Source organism: Argentina silus (assembly GCF_951799395.1).
Source record: "Argentina silus genome assembly, chromosome: 11".
Classification (NCBI taxonomy): Eukaryota; Metazoa; Chordata; class Actinopteri; order Argentiniformes; family Argentinidae; genus Argentina; species Argentina silus.
In genome coordinates this window covers 11929887-11949337 of record NC_139665.1, presented here as the reverse complement: position 1 = coordinate 11949337, position 19451 = coordinate 11929887, and the positions used below count along the sequence as shown (strand labels likewise).

Sequence of the window (19451 nt, the reverse complement as noted above, 5' to 3'; positions counted from 1 at the left end):
CACAACACAAAGATAGCATATGAGACAAACATACAATTCATACGGGCAGAAATACAGTACCATGCTTGCTTACTTTTTCCATTGTCTACTTTACTTTTAAATCGTTTTTGGACTGAGGGGGGCAGAGAGAACATGTGACTGCAGGACACAATAAGACACAGAGTCATTTTCAAGTGCATTCTTTTTTATTCTTTTATGTGTGGCAGGATGTAGGATGTCTCACCTGTGTTCCTGAGGTTCCCTGCTGCCCTGGGGGGCCTGGCTCTCCTTGGGGACCCTGAGGGACGAGGAGAGACAGAGAGGAGACGAGGGAGAGATGAGAGGAGAGGAGAGGAGAGAGAGAGAGATGAGAGAAGAGAGAGATGAGAGAAGAGAGAGATGAGAGGAGAGAGGATTGAGATGTTAAGAATTTGTTTACTCTTTTGGCATATGTCAATTCTGTACATAAATACTGTATGTTCAACGGTGCAGTGGATGATATAATGGCTACTGCTACTAACCAAGTTTCCTTTAGGACCATGGGACCCGTCATTTCCTCTCACGCCCTGAAGAGAGGGAGGACCAGAAAGGTCGCATGAAGTAAATAGAGAAGATTGTTATCCAGTTATAGCTACAGCATAACAGTCCCGGTTAACTAACTAACTTAACACCAACTGCCAAAGAATTCTGGAACACTCACCACCTAGAGTGCCAAGTGTTTTATGTGGTGTTTACCTAGCAACAACACTTTGATTGGTTACAAAATCAGCATCATCATTTATGCATTTTTGGTAAATAAAGTCACCCTTGGCACACTCACATGTTGGGCGACTTTAAATGAGTTAAAGACAGAGCTTGGTCTCATAGGACAGTTTTAGGACATAATATGTGGGTTTAGAGGTTATCTTGAGTGTTCTGTGGTGGCTTGTCAAGAAGCTATTGTTTCAGTGGGGGATACTGTACAGTACGAGGGTGAAGTGGTCCATTTTGGGATAAATGATGTATTTCTGTGTTGTGCTTGGTTACATTGTACTGTATCAGACGGTGGAGTGGGGTTACAGCGAGTGTTGTGGACATTTTGAGATAAACTGACACCATTCAGTGGTTCGCATTCAGTGTACTTACAGGGGGGCCGGGGATACCTGGTGGACCTTTAGGCCCCAGCAAACCACGAGGACCCTAAACAAGATGCAACAGAGAGAGACACACACACAGAGAGAACAGGCCAGGACAGGTCAATAACACTCTTGCTGACAAAATGACTGCCGTCATAAACAACTTGCAGGCCTACATGTTGTATCCAAGTAAAACAAGAACGGTGAGAACAGGTAGGAGGAGGGAAGCCAATGACGGTGGCGTCTGAAAAACACTCACGGATTCACCTGGAAGTCCTCTGGGTCCGATGTCTCCGTCGTCTCCCTGGAAACAGACACAGAGGGGGAAGAGTGAACGGTAGCAGAAGCAGGTGTGTGTATCTCAGTGGAGGCTGGTGGAGGTAGAAATCGGAGGACGGGCTCATCGTAATGCATGGAATGGAATGGGGAATGGTGTTTGATACCGTTCCTCATTCCGTTCCATGCATTACAATGAGCCCGTCCTCTGATTTCTACCTCCACCAGCCTCCCCTGGTGTATTGAATTCTGGGTCCAGCTGGCTGGCTTATTCATCCTGCACATCTCTATGGCACCCCTGTAGTGACAGGAACTGACAGGCCTCTACGCCTCCTGTTTTTCCTGACTTCTTACCCTCTCTCCGTCCTCTCCGGTGGGTCCTTGGAGTCCCAGGCCTCCTGTGTCACCCTACAGAGATGGAAGGAGGGATGGAGGACTTCGTCACATAGATCTGAATCACACACAGTATACATTCAACACACTTCTATTCCAACTGTGTTTCTCCTGATTGGTTGGGATGGGGTCTGCTTCTCTTGTACATGTTGACAAGTCTTGGTGAGTCACAATGCTTCCTGGCTTAGTCATTTTCCCAGCAGCCCCTTGATATTGTGTGATATACTTCCTCTTACACCACGGCTTTGTTGAATACTTGATTGTGATTGGTCGAGAGGGTGTTATAGTGTTATAATCAATTCGGCCAATATCGAAGCGGCGCTCAGCATCCACATGACTGTCAAAGTTTTTATTAACAGAAGAAAAACTTGTCCAGGGGGATAGTGGGGGTGAAGAGGTCTTTAGGATACATGGTACACTGTGTTGATGTTGGTGTTGGACTCACCCTGTGACCCTTGTCTCCAGGCAAACCTGGCAGGCCATCGAACCCACGATCACCCTGAGAGGGACAGGCACATACACAAGATTCAGACTCAGAAAACTTTATTGTCCCAGTCTTGGGCAATTTGGTTTGCAGCTGTATAAAAAGATATTGCACATAAACATTTACAAAAACACTGTATAAAAAACACGAATATAAAGTTATTATTTATGGTTATAAAGTGCAGCATCAGTGATACAAGGGCAATGTTGAGACAGGTACATAGCTATCAGTCAGAGGTTTACATTGTTTAGTGCAGATATGGCCGTGCCCATAGAGGCAGATATGGACCTGGCCATAGAGGTAGATATGGACCTGGCCTTAGAGGCAGATATGGACCTGACCATAGAGGCAGATATGGACCTGGCCATAGAGGCAGATATGGACCTGGCCATAGAGGCAGATATGGACCTGGCCATAGAGGTAGATATGGACCTGGCCATAGAGGTAGATATGGACCTGACCATAGAGGCAGATATGGCTGTTTTATGACCAGGCAGATGGGGGAATAAATCAAAAAGTATGCAGTTGGATTGATAAATGAGTAACTGCAATATGTTTAATAGGCAGTAAATGAGAAGCCTGAGAAATGTGTGACTCAAACACACAAATAAAAGAAGCAACGCATACAAAAACTGTTGACCGTACAGACAGATAACAATCAACTCATAGGACTGAAGCTGGAAAATGACGATAACGAACCTTAGACCCAGACTCTCCTGGCATGCCTCTGGCCCCATCAGCCCCAGCACGACCCTACGCAGAGAGACAGTGAACATCGTTAGCTCCAGGCTACATTGGTTTGGCCTCGGGGGAGGCTGGTGGAGGCAGAAATCGGAGGATGTCCTCCGATTTCTACCTCCACCAGCCTCCCCTGTTTGGCGTAACCACACTGTAAACGGCACTCAGGTGTAGCTCGTCGTTCTGTGACTGGCTTTGGCACTCACCCGCCTTCCTGCTTTGCCTAGGGGTCCGCCCAATCCAGGTGGTCCTCTGGGGCCCTGAATAACAACATAGGTCGGTGATGAAAGCCTGTTTAGTGGACCACTGAGTTGTGTCACGATATTTCAGGGAAGAGCAGCTGGCACTGATCAGGTATGAACTCATTGATTAGGTGTTAAGGTAACCTCTGTGTACAGCAGGGGAGGCCGGTGGAGGTAGAAATGGGAGGACGGACTCATTGTAATACATGTAACAGAATGAGAAATGGTATCAAATATGTGTGTTTGATACCATTCCTCATTCCGTTCCATACATTACATTGAGCTCGTCCTCCCATGTCTACCTCCACAAGCCTCCTCTGGTGTCCGGTTTCTCTGTGGTCGGATATGAGGGATGTGTTTGTGAGGTGAGGCTACTCACCTGAGGGCCTGGATCGCCACTCTCCCCCTTCAGACCAGAACTCCCTGGGGTACCCTGCAAAGCAACAGACACACTGATCACTCAACAGCGACACGCAGACACCAATCACTAACCTAGTTACAGGGTCCTCCCCCCAGGATGTTTGACCAGTTTGGTTAATCCACGCTGGATTGCGTTATCAAAACCCGACTCATGTTTATTCACATGAAAAGGCGCTAAAAACGCTGAATTCACAGAGGAACATCCTAACACTTTCACTTCCGCGTTCGTTTTTAACAACGGTGTCGTCGGCAATCAAAGATAGTTACTCTATCATTACTAAATAGTTTAATTCGCCTTGAAATGTTCATAGTACATAGTAGTGGCACAAAGTCCACAGTGTGGCGTGGTCCTGCTAGCTATGTACAGTGTGCCCTATCATTTATCCCCTCAGATGATCCGTCATCAACATTCTTCTGATGAATAATCCTGGCGTCTGTAGACAAAGAGAGAACGGGTCACGGTACACACCAGTGGTCCGGGGCGTCCAGTGAATCCCATTGGTCCAGGAGGACCTTTCAGCGCCAGCTAGAGGGAGGAGACACAGTAGAGGTCAGAGGTCAGGTCATCGCTCCACCACGGAAGACATCACTACATCCAGACCAGGGGAGGCTGGCGGAGGTAGAAATCGGAGGGCGGGCTTGTTGTAATGCATGGAATGGAATGAGGAATGGAATCAAACACACTGTGTTTCAAACACATTCCTCATTCCGTTCCATGCATTCCAATGAGGCCGTCCTTTGATGTCTACCTCCGCCAGCCTCCCCTGGTGTGCTGAGACAGTCTGACAATGCTCTCACCCTAGCCTGCGACAGGATGGCCTGTGCCTGAGCCTCCTGCGCTGAGACCATGGGACCCTTGTCTCCTCCACTGTTGCCGAAGCGGAACTGCACCGGGAGAGGAAAGACAAAACAATCAGGAGTTTAGTTTACTGTTTTGACATTTCAACTTCATTATTGTACACAGTGCTAGGACTACTGTACTTGATGCAAGACAATCCAGTGTGTGTGTGTCACTGGTGGGCTTGGACTTGCAGCCATCAGCCTGCAGCTCTCCAGGAGTGAGGATCACTGGTGTAAGGCAACCAAAGAGGTAGGAAGGTAAGAGGGGGGCATCAGACACTCACAGGCAGCATGACGGATGATCCTGGGGGGCCGGGGACTCCATCAGCTCCAGACAGACCAGCCTTACCAGTGAGGCCCTACAAGACAAGAGGCCAGCACTGTCAGCCTCCAAAACCAGACTCCAAAAACCAGCCAACTATATCTAAACTAGAGACCTGGGGGAGGCCGGTGGAGGTAGACATCAGAGGCCAGGCTCATTGTAATGCATGGGACGTGTTTGATACCATTCCTCATTTCATTCCATGCTTTACAATGAGCCCGTCCTCTGATTTCTACCTCCACCAGCCTCCCCCTGGTCTTTAGACACGTGAACACTGAAGTGAGACTCACCCTCTCACCGGGATCGCCCACAGAACCAGGAGGTCCAGTCGGGCCGGATGGGCCTGGGAGACCCTGAAGGAGAGAGAGGGGTTGGCTAGAATCAGTACCAGACACATTCAAGCATTCATGAGGGCACATTCATGCCCTCTCTGAAAGAGATATGGCTGAGAGGCCCATCATGCATATAGAAACAGCGACCTGTGAGTCAGTCATAGGGATACTGATACCCCCAAGCTCCTCTACGGGTACAGGGAGGCTGGTGGAGGTAGAGATCGGAGGCCGGGCTCATTGTAATGCATGGAACAGAATGAGGAATGGATGTGTTTGATACCAATCCTCATTCCATTCCATGCATTACAATGAGCCCGTCCTCCGATTTCTACCTCCACCAGTCTCCCCTGGGCTAAACAGGCAGAGAGGCAGAAAAAGGGGGATCACATGTACTTACTGCTGGTCCTTCAGGTCCTGGGGGTCCTTCAATCAACATACCCTGTTAGGGAGAGAGAGAGAGAGAGAGAGAGAGAGAGAGAGAGAGAGAGAAAGACATTGAGAAAAAGAGAGATCATCAACTTTCAGTGGTAGTATTGCCATATGACTCTTTCAATAACATTCCTCACAAAAGGCACTTCACATCTCTGAATCCAGTCAGGGATTCCTCTGATCTTGTGAAGTCCCGAGATTTAAACTGTGTTATTCAACCTTCTGTCTACTACTACTACTACTACTACATGTTGTGCTGTGGAGGCTGGTGGAGGTAGAAATCGGAGGACGGGCTCATTGTGATGCAAGGAATGGAATGAGGTATGTTTGATACCATTCCTTATTCCATTCCATGCATTAGAATGAGCCCCGTCCACCAATATCTACCTCCACCAGATTTATGCCTTCACCAGCCTCGACTGATGTTGTGGCGCCCCCTAGGGATGGGGATGACACACAGCAGTCAATTAGCTGATCCATAGATAACACTCACAGGCTCAAGGACAGCAGGGTCTCCCTTCTCTCCTTTCTGGGCTCTGACTGAGGCCTGAGGAAAACACACATGTAACCCACAATACAGCGCAGTCAATGCAGATGCAAACAGACACACTACACACTACACACAACACACTACACACTACACAATCAATAGCCTCGGTTGAACCTGTCGCCTAACACAGAGACAGGCAGAAACAACATGGTCGTCAAAACAACAACTACATGCAAACAGTTGATTCACACGTGACCAAAGGGTAGCTCAAAATTGATCTATGGCACGGTCTACGAAATTGGCAAAACGGGTGCTGAGTTTATTGAGGAGGTGAACGAAGAGCATACAGTTCGACATTTCAACGTGTCATAGGACATTTTGTAGCTTCCTTATTGAACTAGTTGAATCAACTGGTTAAAACAACTCATAAGAGACAAACCTGCAAATGATGTGTGTTGGGTTGATAGTCACAATCACAACATCATGAATGAGAATTGACACAGACTATACACACTATAGTATTTACCACCCACAGGGAAAGAGAACTGAGGGAATTTGAACCTTGAAATGTATGGCAGACTAGTGTTATCAATAAAGGTGTTAAGCAATAATGTTTATTATTATTATAATTATTTTCTATCCCACAAAGTGCTGATGTCAATTCACCAAATAAACAGTATACAAGATGTCTTGACAGGTGTGGGTGAATTCGCTGTGTAATGATGTTTATAGAGGGTGTTTGTTTCAATCGGGTTCAGTAAGACATATCATGAACAGTAATCTAATCCAGCATTACATGCTATGCGAAAGAGATATCCTGCATTACAGGGGATGCCTGTGGAGGTAGAAATCAGAGGACGGGCTCATTGTAAAGCATGGAATAGAATGAGGAATGGTATCAAACACATGTGTTCAGAACCATTCCATTCCATGCATTACAGTGAGCCCGTCCTCCGATTTCTACCTCCACCGGCCTCCCCCCGATTGCATAACCAAAACACACAGTGGTGGGGATAGGGGAGAAGGTCCTCGAAGGAGCAGATTCTCAAATGAAAATAGACAAAGAGAGCAACCTTGCTTTCTAAATTAAACATTTCATGAAGTATGTACTGTAGCTGTCGAAGGTAGAGTGCTACGCAGCATTTTTGTTAGTCTGCATTGTCAATGTTTCTGAGGAATATCAAAACAATTTACTCAATAGATGTTTATTTTCTAATGCAAGGTAGCTCTACTTGTTCTATTTGCGTTAGACTACAGTATAAACACTTCCTGTTGTCTCGCTGTGCAACAGGTGGGATGCTGAGGAGGCAACTCAGAACGCTCTCAGCTTCCTCCCTGTCTCTGTTTCTGTCTCGCTCTCTCTCTTTACATGGTGAAAATGTACCACGGGTCCAGACCAGACCAGACCAGGCACCTTTTGTGAAATATTCAAGACCCCTATTGGACACCCACTTCTAACCACTTCAAAGGCTTCAATCTATAACTCCAACCGCTGACACTGGATCTAAAACCCCCTAGAAGCGCCTAAAGCAAGTCTAAATGAAGCCATACACACAGAAGGGCATTAAAGAGCAAATGCGTCAGAGCCAGATCATTTGCTGCGCGTTTAGTACCCCTTTGTGCTGTGTATGCGTTCTACTAGAGTATACACACGGTATACACAAATCCCATTTCACCTCCTGTGGGGATTGAAACAGAGATTTGGAGGAAGCAAAAGGACTTACGCCTCCCTCGTCTGTCACAGCGGACAAGGCGGGGCCCATGTTGTTGTCTCCCTCTCCCTCCAGGAGCGGCTCGTTGTAGTCCTTGTAGGAATAGTCGTATTCCTTCATGCCCACGTCCCCAGTCACATACTCCTCAGTAAAGGCCTCGCCTGCCTCACCACCACCTGCCGTGGTCAGGTCTACCTCCTCAGCTACCACCTGCTCCTCCACCTGAGGCAGAGCGACGACGGGACGGAGGAGCCGAGGGAGAGGGGAGAGGAGAGAGGAGAGAGAGAGAGGGAAGAGGAAAGAGAGAAAGCGAGAGAGAGAGGGAAGAGGAGAGAGGAGAGAGAGAGGGAAGAGGAGGAGAGAGGAGAGAGAGAGAGAGAGAGAGGGAAGAGGAAAGAGTGAAAGAGAGAGAAAGAGAGAGAGAGGGAAGAGGAAAGAGAGAGAGAAAGAGACAGAGAGAGAGAGGGAAGAGGAGAGAGAGAGAGAGAGAGCGAGACAGAAACAGAGACAGGGAGGAAGATAGAAATGATCCAAGATATTGATGAAAATGAAAATGAAGGTGACAGTGATGTCATTGTGCGGAAAGGTGAAAGAGAGATGGAAAAGAGAGATGGAATAAATAGATGGAATAAAAAAGTCCAACAGAAACAGGGAGGGAAGGAGAGGGCAGAGACAGTGTAGTGAGTCTTACCTTTTTTCAAAAAACAGACACTGACAGAGGGACACAGAGCACGGGGACACCTGGTGGACATTAGAGGAATAGCCAATTCTTCAGGTATCATCCCGACCGAAGCATGAGAAGCTTAAGGCTTATCATAGTCTCTTATCTTATATTATGCACTTATTTATTCCTGGGCTCATAAAAGTTTCCACCAAAGCTTTATGCATAATCACAAGCTTGTGTGTTTTATTATTATATGAGGATCCAATGGCCTGAGTTTAATGAGATGGTCATAGGATAATTGGGTACGACTGGCGAGACAGAAGACGTCTAACGTCAAACTCCCAACGGACGTTTCGAGAGACTCACTATACAAACACACAAACATGATGAGGAGCACTTCGCTTTGTGAAAACAAAAGCTGCAGCTATTTTGCGAAGCTATAACTATGTTATTTAACTTACCACTGATGATTATGATAAGACTAAAATCCAGTGCAGTTATGTCATATTATATCTCGATGTGCAAAATCAGAAAACGGCACAAGATACAAGAACGCTGGCTAGCAGAATAACGGAACCGACTTATGTAAACAAAAGACATACATCAAGAAACACAATACATCAACTAACAACCATCTCCTAATTGAAGATATAAAAAAAAAGAAAATGTATGTAAAAGTCATCAGTCACCCATAACAATTATGATGATGATAATGATGGTCTACAACACACAGAAAACATTTAAGTTGAGAAATTAGTCGCAATTCTGTCTGCTTGGGGCTCGGGATAGCCTCTAAAAGAATGCAGTTAGATTTGCTGTCAAACAAGAATGCATGATATTCATTCCTTCGTCTTTAATGTTATGTACTGTCGTACAGTATATCAAATATTCTTATGAGACTCGCATTTTCTCAAGATTTTTGTTCTTATTCAAAGACTGAATGTGATACACAAATAGAATCTTGATATGAGAACAAAAAAACATCTTGGGTTAGGGAAAGTGAGAGCGCCATGAGAATGTTCGATACAACGGAATGAATGTTGTGCATTCCTGTTTGAAAAAGAGAGGCATGTCGGATGGCACTGGTGGAGAAAACATGGTCAAACGGTTAGGGAGGTGATGAAAATGTTATAAGTGTTATAAATGGTTAAACTACGTTGTTAAACTATAGAACTGCTGTGCTCACCTCCACAGAAATCGCTGTATATCCCTGCTTCTAATGAGAAGTATATCTATATACTGATGGAGGCTAGTGGAGGTAGAAATCGGAGGACGGGGCTCATTGTAACGCATTGAATGGAATAAGGAATGGTATCAAACACCGTTCCTCATTCCATTCCATGCATTACAATGAGCCCCGTCCTCCGATTTCTACCTCCACCAGCCTCCCTGCTACAGTTTAACCGAATATAATGAAAGAGTACATTGACTTTTGCTGGGGAGTCTTTTGAAGAGGTGTAATATCGATGGTGTCTCTCTCTTCTTTCAGATTGGCTATATCTGTGGTTTACCTGGCCAGTGGTCGCCTCTTGTCCAATCACCTCACTCTCAGGCTGGGGACCCGCCTCCTCCTCTAAGGTATTATAATAATCATCCGTCTCTGTAGGGGCGTGGTCAGCCTCAGAGGGTGCGGTATCTACATCCTGATTGGTCAGGTCAAGAAGAGGTGGAGGGGATCAGGGTGGAGGTAAGCAGGTTTGAATGAAAGGGGGGAAGTTAGTTTAGAACAGGGGAGGCTGGTGGAGGTAGAAATCGGAGGACGGGCTCATTGTAATGCATGGAATGGAATAAGGAATGGTACATGTTTGATACCACTCCTCATTTCGTTCCATGCATTACAATGAGTCCAGCCTCTGATTTCTACATCCACCAGCTTCCCCTGGGTTAGAACTGGTCAAGATTAAGATTGATGTGTTAAAGGATGTTTGCCAGATAAAAAGGATATTTCTCTGGTAGAACATATTTTCAAAGTTTTTGAAAATCTAGTTGGAATAGAAAGACATTTTAGCTGTAGAAAAAATCTTGATGACTATAAATCTCATCATCGGAGCAAGATTTAGGAAGTCATAAAGACCAATGCTTTCGCTGAAATGTCTTTGTTGAATTCCTTAACAATTCTTAAAAAGTGCCACAATGCCATGATTGGTTGATGGGAGGGTCATGCCTGTTCTTCTCACAGTGTCAGAGGTCAGAAGACGACCTTCACTTGACCCCTCCCGGTGATGATCAAAGTGGATATGATCACTATTAGCAGTTTGGATTCATATTCAATTTGTTGTCCCCTATAAGGTGGAGTACACATAGGAAACAGAGCTACGACCACAAACAACAGCCTCACAGAATGAGTTCAACATGTTCACAATAACCTCCGGGCAGACGTCTTCAGAGAACAACCTACAGTCACACCACATTTAGTTGCCTGTTTAGTAACTGCAAACATACCAGACAACACATCATATTAACATGCTGTTACATAGTACATAGGTAATTCCTTTGCAATTGCATAGCAATGGAGATGAGCGGTTTATGTTATGTTATTACACAAACTATTGAACAACTCCATATGCTATGTTATTACCTAATGACTATGTAACAACATACAATACAATGTTATTACCACAGTAGTTACATTGTTACTGTACAGGTATAGCAGCAACTTAATGTAAAGTGTTACCAAACTTACCCTTAGGTTTCCATCAGTGCACATGTTTCTAATAATAATGGTACAGTCGTTCTTTCTGTTAACAAATAATGACTTGGGTCTACTTCATTACGTTAGCATCATTGCCAATCTTAGTTCTACTCGTTGATAGGAATACCAGCTAAACTAGAGGTCAGCAATGCACACTGAATGATGTTGAACTGGTCATCTAAGTATGCTTCATAACATGCTTAGTTTCTGTGAGGCTGCTCATTCATATTTAACTCAAATATGATCCACACAAGGAGACAGAAGTCTGAGAACACAAGTGTTTGAGAGAGAAGAAGAGGTTGGAGAGAGATTTGAGAAAAGTTGTGTTGTATTGTCTACAGGTTGTGATGGTATGTTTTCTACAAGTGTCTGTTTATGTGCACTGAACCCATGCACACAGCTCATTCATTTGACAGTGGACCACTAAGTATTATATTTAAAGACACAACAGGCCTTGTGTGAATATTAAGGACAGGTTCTGAGTATGGAAACAGGGAGGGAGGAGATTGTTGGAGACTGAAACAGGGAGGGTGGAGACTGTTGGAGACTGAAACAGGGAGGGTGGAGACTGTCGGAGACTGAAACAGGGAGGGTGGAGACTGTTCTGATAGCCATGCTTCAATATGACAGTCTGCCAACCACTATATCATAAAGGTTGTCATGATCGTCTAGATCATGTGATATACAGGCGGGAGAGGAGAGTGTCCAGGTCGGTATGCGTCAACTGCCTTTCTGAGGACCAGGTAGTTCACCACCAAGGTTTTACACTGAACTCTACGATGACTGTTTCTGACATCAGTCTCATTTTGACTGCTCATACATGTATGACTGTTTGTTTAGGTACTAAAGCAACAATTGTGGTTCAGTAGAAGAGCTATTGTAACTACAAATGATCTAAATACAAAAACAGTATATACCTCAATACAGTTCAGTTTTAGATTTATAGAGCTGTAACAGCTCCAGGGCCAGTTTCTAGATATGAAGATAGATGACTAATAATAAAAGGCTTTTGGTTTTTATCTTTATCTGTGTAATACCCTACGGTGAAGGTAAATATTACAGTCAAGTCTTTCATTTGACAGATCTGAGTGAAATTTTTAAGAGTTTGTGTCTAAAAATGCTGAAGGCTGAAACCAAACAACATCAATTTCAAATGGACGCTGGCCACCAGCTTGTTGAACAGATTTTCGCAGTGAAATGTGGATGGAGAAAGACCTGGTACCCAGGAGGGACAGGTAGACGATACAGCCTTGGACTGCCACCGTGGGCTTTTTATTTGTACCTGTTGATAACCGTTGCCCGGTTTCGTCTTCGGTTTATCCGGCACAGGAACGAGGGTGCCGCTGAGTGCAGTCTTGTCGAATGGAGGGAGTTTTTTGGTCATGGTTTTGACGTTATTAACCTCTACCACCACCTTGGTTTTCTCTGGCTTGGGGGGAGTGGGTGCGGGTTCGCTTGGAGGCTCTTTCTTGGGTGCAGGTTTGAGGAAGGGTGGCTTATGGGCATGGAAGCTCTTGACATTGTCAAATTTGCTTACTGCTGGCTGAACTACAGTGACCTCAGCTTTTGCTTTTTGAACTTTAGGTATCTCAGTTTTTACTACAACAGTTTTGGTAGTTTCAGTTTTAACTGGTTTCACTTCACTGACCACAGTTTTTTCTATTTGAACTTTAGGTATCTCAGTTTTTGCTACAACAGCTTTGGTAGTTTCAGTTTTAGCTTGTTTGACTTCACTGACCACTGCTTTTTCTATTTGAACTTTAGGTATCTCAGTTTTTACTACAACAGTTTTGGTAGTTTCAGTTTTAACTGGTTTTGCTTCAATGACCACCGTTTTTTCTATTTGAACTTTAGGTATCTCAGATTTTACTACAACAGTTTTGGTAGTTTCAGTTTTAACTGGTTTTGCTTCACTGACCACAGTTTTTTCTATTTGAACTTTAGGTATCTCAGATTTTACTACAACAGTTTTGGTAGTTTCAGTTTTAACTGGTTTTGCTTCAATGACCACCGTTTTTTCTATTTGAACTTTAGGTATCTCAGATTTTACTACAACAGTTTTGGTAGTTTCAGTTTTAACTGGTTTTGCTTCACTGACCACATTTTTTTCTATTTGAACTTTAGGTATCTCAGTTTTTACTACAACAGTTTTGGTAGTTTCAGTTTTAACTGGTTTAACTTCACTGACCACTGCTTTTTCTATTTGAACTTTAGGTATCTCAGTTTTAACTACAACAGTTTTGGTAGTTTCAGTTTTAACTAGTTTAACTTCACTGACCACTGCTTTTTCTATTTGAACTTTAGGTATCTCAGTTTTTACTACAACAGTTTTGGTAGTTTCAGTTTTAACTGGTTTAACTTCACTGACCACTGCTTTTTCTATTTGAACTTTAGGTATCTCAGTTTTTACTACAACAGTTTTGGTAGTTTCAGTTTTAACTGGTTTAACTTCACTGACCACTGCTTTTTCTATTTGAACTTTAGGTATTTCAGTTTTGGCTACAAGAACTTTTTTAGTTTCAGTTTTAGCTGGTTTCACTTCACTGACCACAGTTTTTTCTATTTGAACTTTAGGTATCTCAGTTTTTACCACAACAGTTTTGGTAGTTTCAGTTTTAACTGGTTTGACTTCACTGATCACAGTTTTTTCTATTTGAACTTTAGTGACTTTTTTCTTCTCTGAAGGGGCATTAGTGGCGTCAGCTGGTTTTGCACCGTCGCCATTCACTTTTTTGTCACCACCATCTTTGCCATTGCCATTCACTTTCTTATCCTCTGCTGCTTTACCGTTGACTTTGGCCTCGCCTATTTCCTTCTTCTCAACTACAGGTTTGCCATTGCCATTGGCTTTGGCCTCACCATTGATTTTCTTTTCTACTGCAGGTTTACCATTGGCTTTGGTCTCACCATTGACTTTCTTTTCTACTGCAGGTTTACCATTGGCTTTGGTCTCACCATTGACTTTCTTTTCTACTGCAGGTTTACCATTGGCTTTGGTCTCACCATTGACTTTCTTTTCTACTGCAGGTTTGCCATTGCCATTGGCTTTGGCCTCACCATTGACTTTCTTTTCTGCTGCAGGTTTTACTTTTTTATCACCGCCATTTTTGGTGGCAGGTGTGGGTTTAGGCTTTGGCGTTGGCTTAGCCACTGGTGTGACTGCAGTGGGTTTGATTTTCGCTAGAAGGACGTCCACTGCCGTGGGTTTGACTTTGACTGGTTTGGCTGGGGCAGGCTTGGCCTTGGTGGGCTTGGCGACAACAGCTTCTGCCTTGGCAGGTTTGGCTGTGCTCGGTACGGCAGCTGTGGCTACAAGCTTGCTAGGCTCGGCCTTGGCAGGTTTAGCTAGGACAGGTTTGGCTGGGGCAGGTTTGGCTGGAGCTGGTTTGGCCTTAGCGGCTACAGGCTTGGGCTTGTCAGCATTGCCATTGACAGCCTTGCTCTTCTGTTGTGCATGTTTATAGGTTGTGCAGTGGTGTAGTTTGTGAGGGCGGGTGTTGAGAGAGAGAGAGAGAGAGAGAGAGAGGAGAGAGAGTGAGAGAGATACATCGGGGGTGGGAGGGGATGAAAGCACAAGGGATGGACAGAAGGAGAGAGAGAAAGACAAGGGTGGATGTATTGAGACACAGTGATATAAAGGTGGCCAAGGCCCGGGTGATTTACTGAGACTGCTCTGGCATTACTGGATACAGCAGAGATCGGACAAAGACACTTCACTGTTTCAATAAAGTGACTGATTAAAATATTGCACAGAACATATTGGAACGGAGCATTTTACAGCTAATAGAGACCTTGAATAATCGAACCAAGGTAGAAACTAAGCTGTTTGCCAATGTAGAATAAACCTTTGAGCAGTATTCTTTAATACAAGCTGTAATACTCAGCTTTCACTGTGCAGTGGTTGCTGATCTCTCCAGTAATGTCAATCTCCATATTAAAAAAAGCTGCATCTTTGTGCTAATGAAAACTCAAGCCTGTGGTTTGCGCTGGCACTGGTGGGGTGTAATGGTCAGGTAAAGCTGGTGCCAAGGGGCACACTGGGAGGCCTCTGATGCACTGAGCCGTCCAACTGCTGTAAGAGCGAATAGCCACAGAGAAGCAGCAGCGTGGGTGGGTGTCAGGCAGACACAGAGTTAGTTTGAATGGGGCTTGGTCAGACGCGTGTCAGGCAGACACAGAGTTAGTTTGACTGGGGCTTGGTCAGACGCGTGTCAGGCAGACACAGAGTTAGTTTGACTGGGGCTTGGTCAGATGCGTGTCAGGCAGACACAGAGTTAGTTTGACTGGAGCTTGACCTGATACCTCAACAAGTACAGAAAATACATAAATGGGAACAGGTGCTGTATATTCTAACTCATTCTAACTAAAGTCTCACATAGAAGCGTTACTTAGACATGCTGTAGGTCACATGCATAGTACACACACTGAGAAACGAGTCAGGTGATGATGACATGGGAGATGGGTACAGAGCCAAACACAGGTATTTAGACAGGAAACTAGACTAGTCAAACTAATACACAGAGAGATGGAAAGACTGGTCATAGTCATGGTCAAATGCATATGATGGATGCACACAAAGAGAGAATAGGAACATTAATACTTAATACTAAATAATAATAATTAATAATGAATACCCATTGACCAAAGGACAGGCAGATGGATAACACAGAGGGGAATGCATGCGGTGATGTTTTTAAACACGTAACACAGACCCAAATGCAGTGGTTAATACTGAACCAGACATGCAAATCATATGTTAACAGAGACACACCTGACACGCCCTCCTCCACTCATGGTTGCCTACAGTATATGCTCAGCTTCTTCTCCCAATCTATAGGGTGTCATTTTATACAAATGCTCCTCGCGTTCAAAACATTATTCTAGAAACGCTCTGGATCAGGTTCTTGATGCTATCTACTGTACGTACTCGCGAAGGGGATTTAACCGTATGAGCAATTGCCAAAAAAATTTAGTTAAAGGAGAGTTTTTCTCTGGTTTCTATATTTGTTCCCTGTCGTTCACAGTTGGTCCGGCCCAGTACGGCCAGAGATGGGGGGGGGGGGGGGGGGGGGGGTGGGTGGGTGGGTGGGGGGGGTGTGGGAGGCTGGTAGAGGTAGAAATCGGAGGACGGGCTCATTGTAATGCATGGAATGGAATGAGGAATCAGACACGAAGTGAGCCTGTCCTCCCATTTCTACTTCCACCAGCCTCCCCTGGCGAGGGGGGGGGGCAGTGTGTTCCGCAGCACTCCTGTACCTGACCCCCCAGTGCCCCCACATTGTCAAAAACAACCACACACAGACATGTATACGACAACGACAACACAAACATGACAACAACAACAACAACAACAACAACATGAACAATACAATGTTAATACAGTGTGATCAGTGAGGAGACACATGGCGTGAGAGGATGAGAGAATGAGAGGATGAGAGGATGAGAGGGTGAATTAATGTATTAAAAGGGCACCGATGGGGAGGAGGATGGAGAAACAGAACAACAAGAAGAGAGAGGCACATTTCCTCTCACCGGTCGCTCCAGAACCTAAACTACTCAGGTGGGGATGGATGATACTCATATGAAAGGAATAGTACAAAAATAATAAATATATATATAACAGATTTCCAGATGGTTAAATGTGCAAACAATATATACTTATAATGACCTAATGTCACGTTATGTACCTGTAGTTGTAACGTCCCTTTATTCAAATGTAATAAGCGGAGACACTGCATATTAGGCCCAGTTCCACTTGATCATCTAATGGCCTTGTCCTCATGTGTCCTGTCCTTCATACCCCCCTCTCTCTCTCCCTCTCTCTCCCTCTCTCTCTCTCTCTCTCTCTCTCCATCTCTCCCTCATTCCGCTCTGTTGACATAATTTTGATCCCTCGTTACCTGGTGAGTGGGGCCCCCTGGTTTGAGGGGGGGGCATGTGTGTGTGTGTGTGGGGGGGGGTGTTGATAGAGAGGAGGAAGAGGAGGAGGGGGGGGGCTGTTGTTTCCTCATAATAATAGGGGTATTCATAGTCATCCTGCTTGTCATGAAAGTACTGAGAGAGATGGGGGGGGGGTGAGAGGGGGGGGCAAGAAGGCAATTTGGGTGGAGGAATGGAAGCAGTGGAATGCATGGAGGAGTGAAGAGTGAGTTTGAAAGGGGGAGAGAGGGTAGAGGGGGAGGGGTGGGAGGCATGACAGGAGGGGGTGAGGAGTGAGTTTGAAAGGGGGAGAGAGGGTAGAGGTAGAGAGGGAGGAGAGGAATGGGGGAGGAAAATGAAAGCAACTGTTTTCTATTCATCAAGTCTCCATGTTTCTCCATTAATGTCTGGAGCCACGACTGTTAATGGAGCAACACAGAGGACCTTCATGAACATAAGAAACTAGGAAAGCAACAAATACAACCACTACTGATTTATATTCGTTCAAAAGCACTCGTTCATTTAAAATAATCCACATGACAGACCATCGATTTAAACAGCCAGGGCTATGTGGGATTCTCTACGCTGGTATGAAGTAAATATTATACAAGCTTGTAAATAGAAACCATCTGATTTAGGTAAATACTAAATACTATTAATAGTAAATACTCAGAGTTTAGCGTACTGGGATCCAGTATGTATGCTGTATCTGTCATTCGTTGAAACATAATAGATGTTTGCTCGATGGGAATATTCTCAAAATGTTCAGTCACCACATGACAATATAAGAAATAGGGAATGTTGACCAAGCTTTAAGTGTATGTGGATTCTACAGTTATAATTCAGATATACAATTATACTTCAGATCCCTAGTTATACTGTGGGTCAAACTAAGCGAGTAAAGACCTTATAAGCCAATCGGATCACATAACAAGTGTGCTTGTCTGCAAAGCCGCTACCCGAGCGAAGAAACAAATCACGTATCATACTGGAGAAGTACATCCGTTCCCTGAGTGTTTGGTACAGTAAGGACAGCATGCAGACTTGTTTGTACGATTGTTTTCAGAAGTTCTGGCACGTACAGTACAGTACAGTACCTCTCCTCACACAATGTCATCTCACAGACATTGAAACTAAATCATGCAGAATAGAAAAGCCTCTTCACCCCCACTTCCCCCCTGTACAAGTTCTCTCCTGTTAATAATAATAATTAAAAAATGCCTTCTGGCATTACGACTGCCAATGGCCCCTGGTATGAGCATTGATTACTTTGTCTTATGATGACTGATGGATAGATGATTCACTTACCTAAACAAATGTATTTGTTGTAAGTCGCTTTGGATAAAGGCGTCTGCTAAATGCCGTAAATGTAATGTTGGTATTTGAAACGGTGTGCTAATGTAAAAAGAGAAGCAGCTTGTATCGTCATCTTTCCCCAACCGCTCCGCGTTCCTTTCTGCTCTAAAAAGGTTGGTTGCACTTTATTCTCAGGAACAGAAATGACCAAGTATTACAAGGTGGTTACGAACTTCAGAGGTCATTATTGGTATCAGGAAGTAGCCATTTCTACCACCTTCCCTGTCTTTCCACAGCAAGTTGACAACGAATCAGAACAGTACAGCTGATTGATTGGTCCAAAGCTGGTGTGACCTCATTGAAACATACAGTATTTTGATCAAGGACCTTTTTGTTGAAAAATGTGTTTTTCTTTTTGTTGAAAAATGTGTTTTATAATAATGATTATGTAATTTAGTAAAATGCCTAGCATCAGATGCAATATCAGACTGGACTGGATTTCTCATGATAAGCATCATAACTGATTTTTGTAGGACCTTTTGTAGGCCTATTCCTTTCCTTGGGAACACACAGAGGCGGAAAGTGGATCCATACAAACTCACAAAGCATGAAGACAGAGCAGGACTTTGGAGGGGAGAGGAGGGTGAGGAGGAGGAGAGGTGAGGAGGAGGAGGTAAGGAGGAGGGGAGGTGAGGAGGAGGTGAGGAGGAGGGGAGGTGAGGAGGAGGGGAGGGGGAGAGGAGGAGAGGAGGTGAGGTCTTGCTCTTCGGTGAGAAGAGGAGCTGGTGTTATTATCTGACACTCTCACACGCCTCAGGATCAGTAAGGGGCTGGGAGTATTGCAGTAGGCTCTCTACACTACTATGTACTATGTACTATACTATGTACTATACTACCCTGGTGTGTGTTGTGCTAGGTTGTGTTGAGCTGTTGTGTGTAGTGTGAGTTCTCTGTGCAGCTAGTAAAGTAGTTGTGTTGTGTTGCGTTGTGTTGTGTTGTGTTGTGTTGTGTTGTGTTGTGTTGTGTTGTGTTGTCTATGCAGCTAGTACAGTAGTTGTGTTGTGTTGTGTTGTGTTGTGTTGTGTTGTCTATGCAGCTAGTACAGTAG

The 19451-nt window shown here is 44.5% G+C and overlaps 1 protein-coding gene across 1 annotated transcript in view; it reads right to left on the bottom strand.

The window, feature by feature from the left end:
- The window catches only part of col11a2 (collagen, type XI, alpha 2), a 52280-nt gene that overhangs the window by 17243 nt on the left and 15586 nt on the right, over positions 1-19451 (bottom strand). The window contains exons 6-24 of the mRNA XM_083680595.1: positions 13719-14573; positions 12411-12623; positions 9948-10079; positions 7785-7994; positions 6064-6117; positions 5539-5580; positions 5100-5162; positions 4772-4846; positions 4446-4532; positions 4117-4173; positions 3607-3660; positions 3192-3245; positions 2947-3000; positions 2209-2262; positions 1725-1778; positions 1354-1398; positions 1105-1158; positions 501-545; positions 224-277 (exon numbers count right to left, since the gene is read on the bottom strand). Coding sequence (XP_083536721.1) covers positions 224-277; positions 501-545; positions 1105-1158; positions 1354-1398; positions 1725-1778; positions 2209-2262; positions 2947-3000; positions 3192-3245; positions 3607-3660; positions 4117-4173; positions 4446-4532; positions 4772-4846; positions 5100-5162; positions 5539-5580; positions 6064-6117; positions 7785-7994; positions 9948-10079; positions 12411-12623; positions 13719-14573 — 2256 coding nt within the window. The remainder of the gene's footprint in view (positions 1-223; positions 278-500; positions 546-1104; positions 1159-1353; positions 1399-1724; positions 1779-2208; positions 2263-2946; positions 3001-3191; positions 3246-3606; positions 3661-4116; positions 4174-4445; positions 4533-4771; positions 4847-5099; positions 5163-5538; positions 5581-6063; positions 6118-7784; positions 7995-9947; positions 10080-12410; positions 12624-13718; positions 14574-19451) is intronic.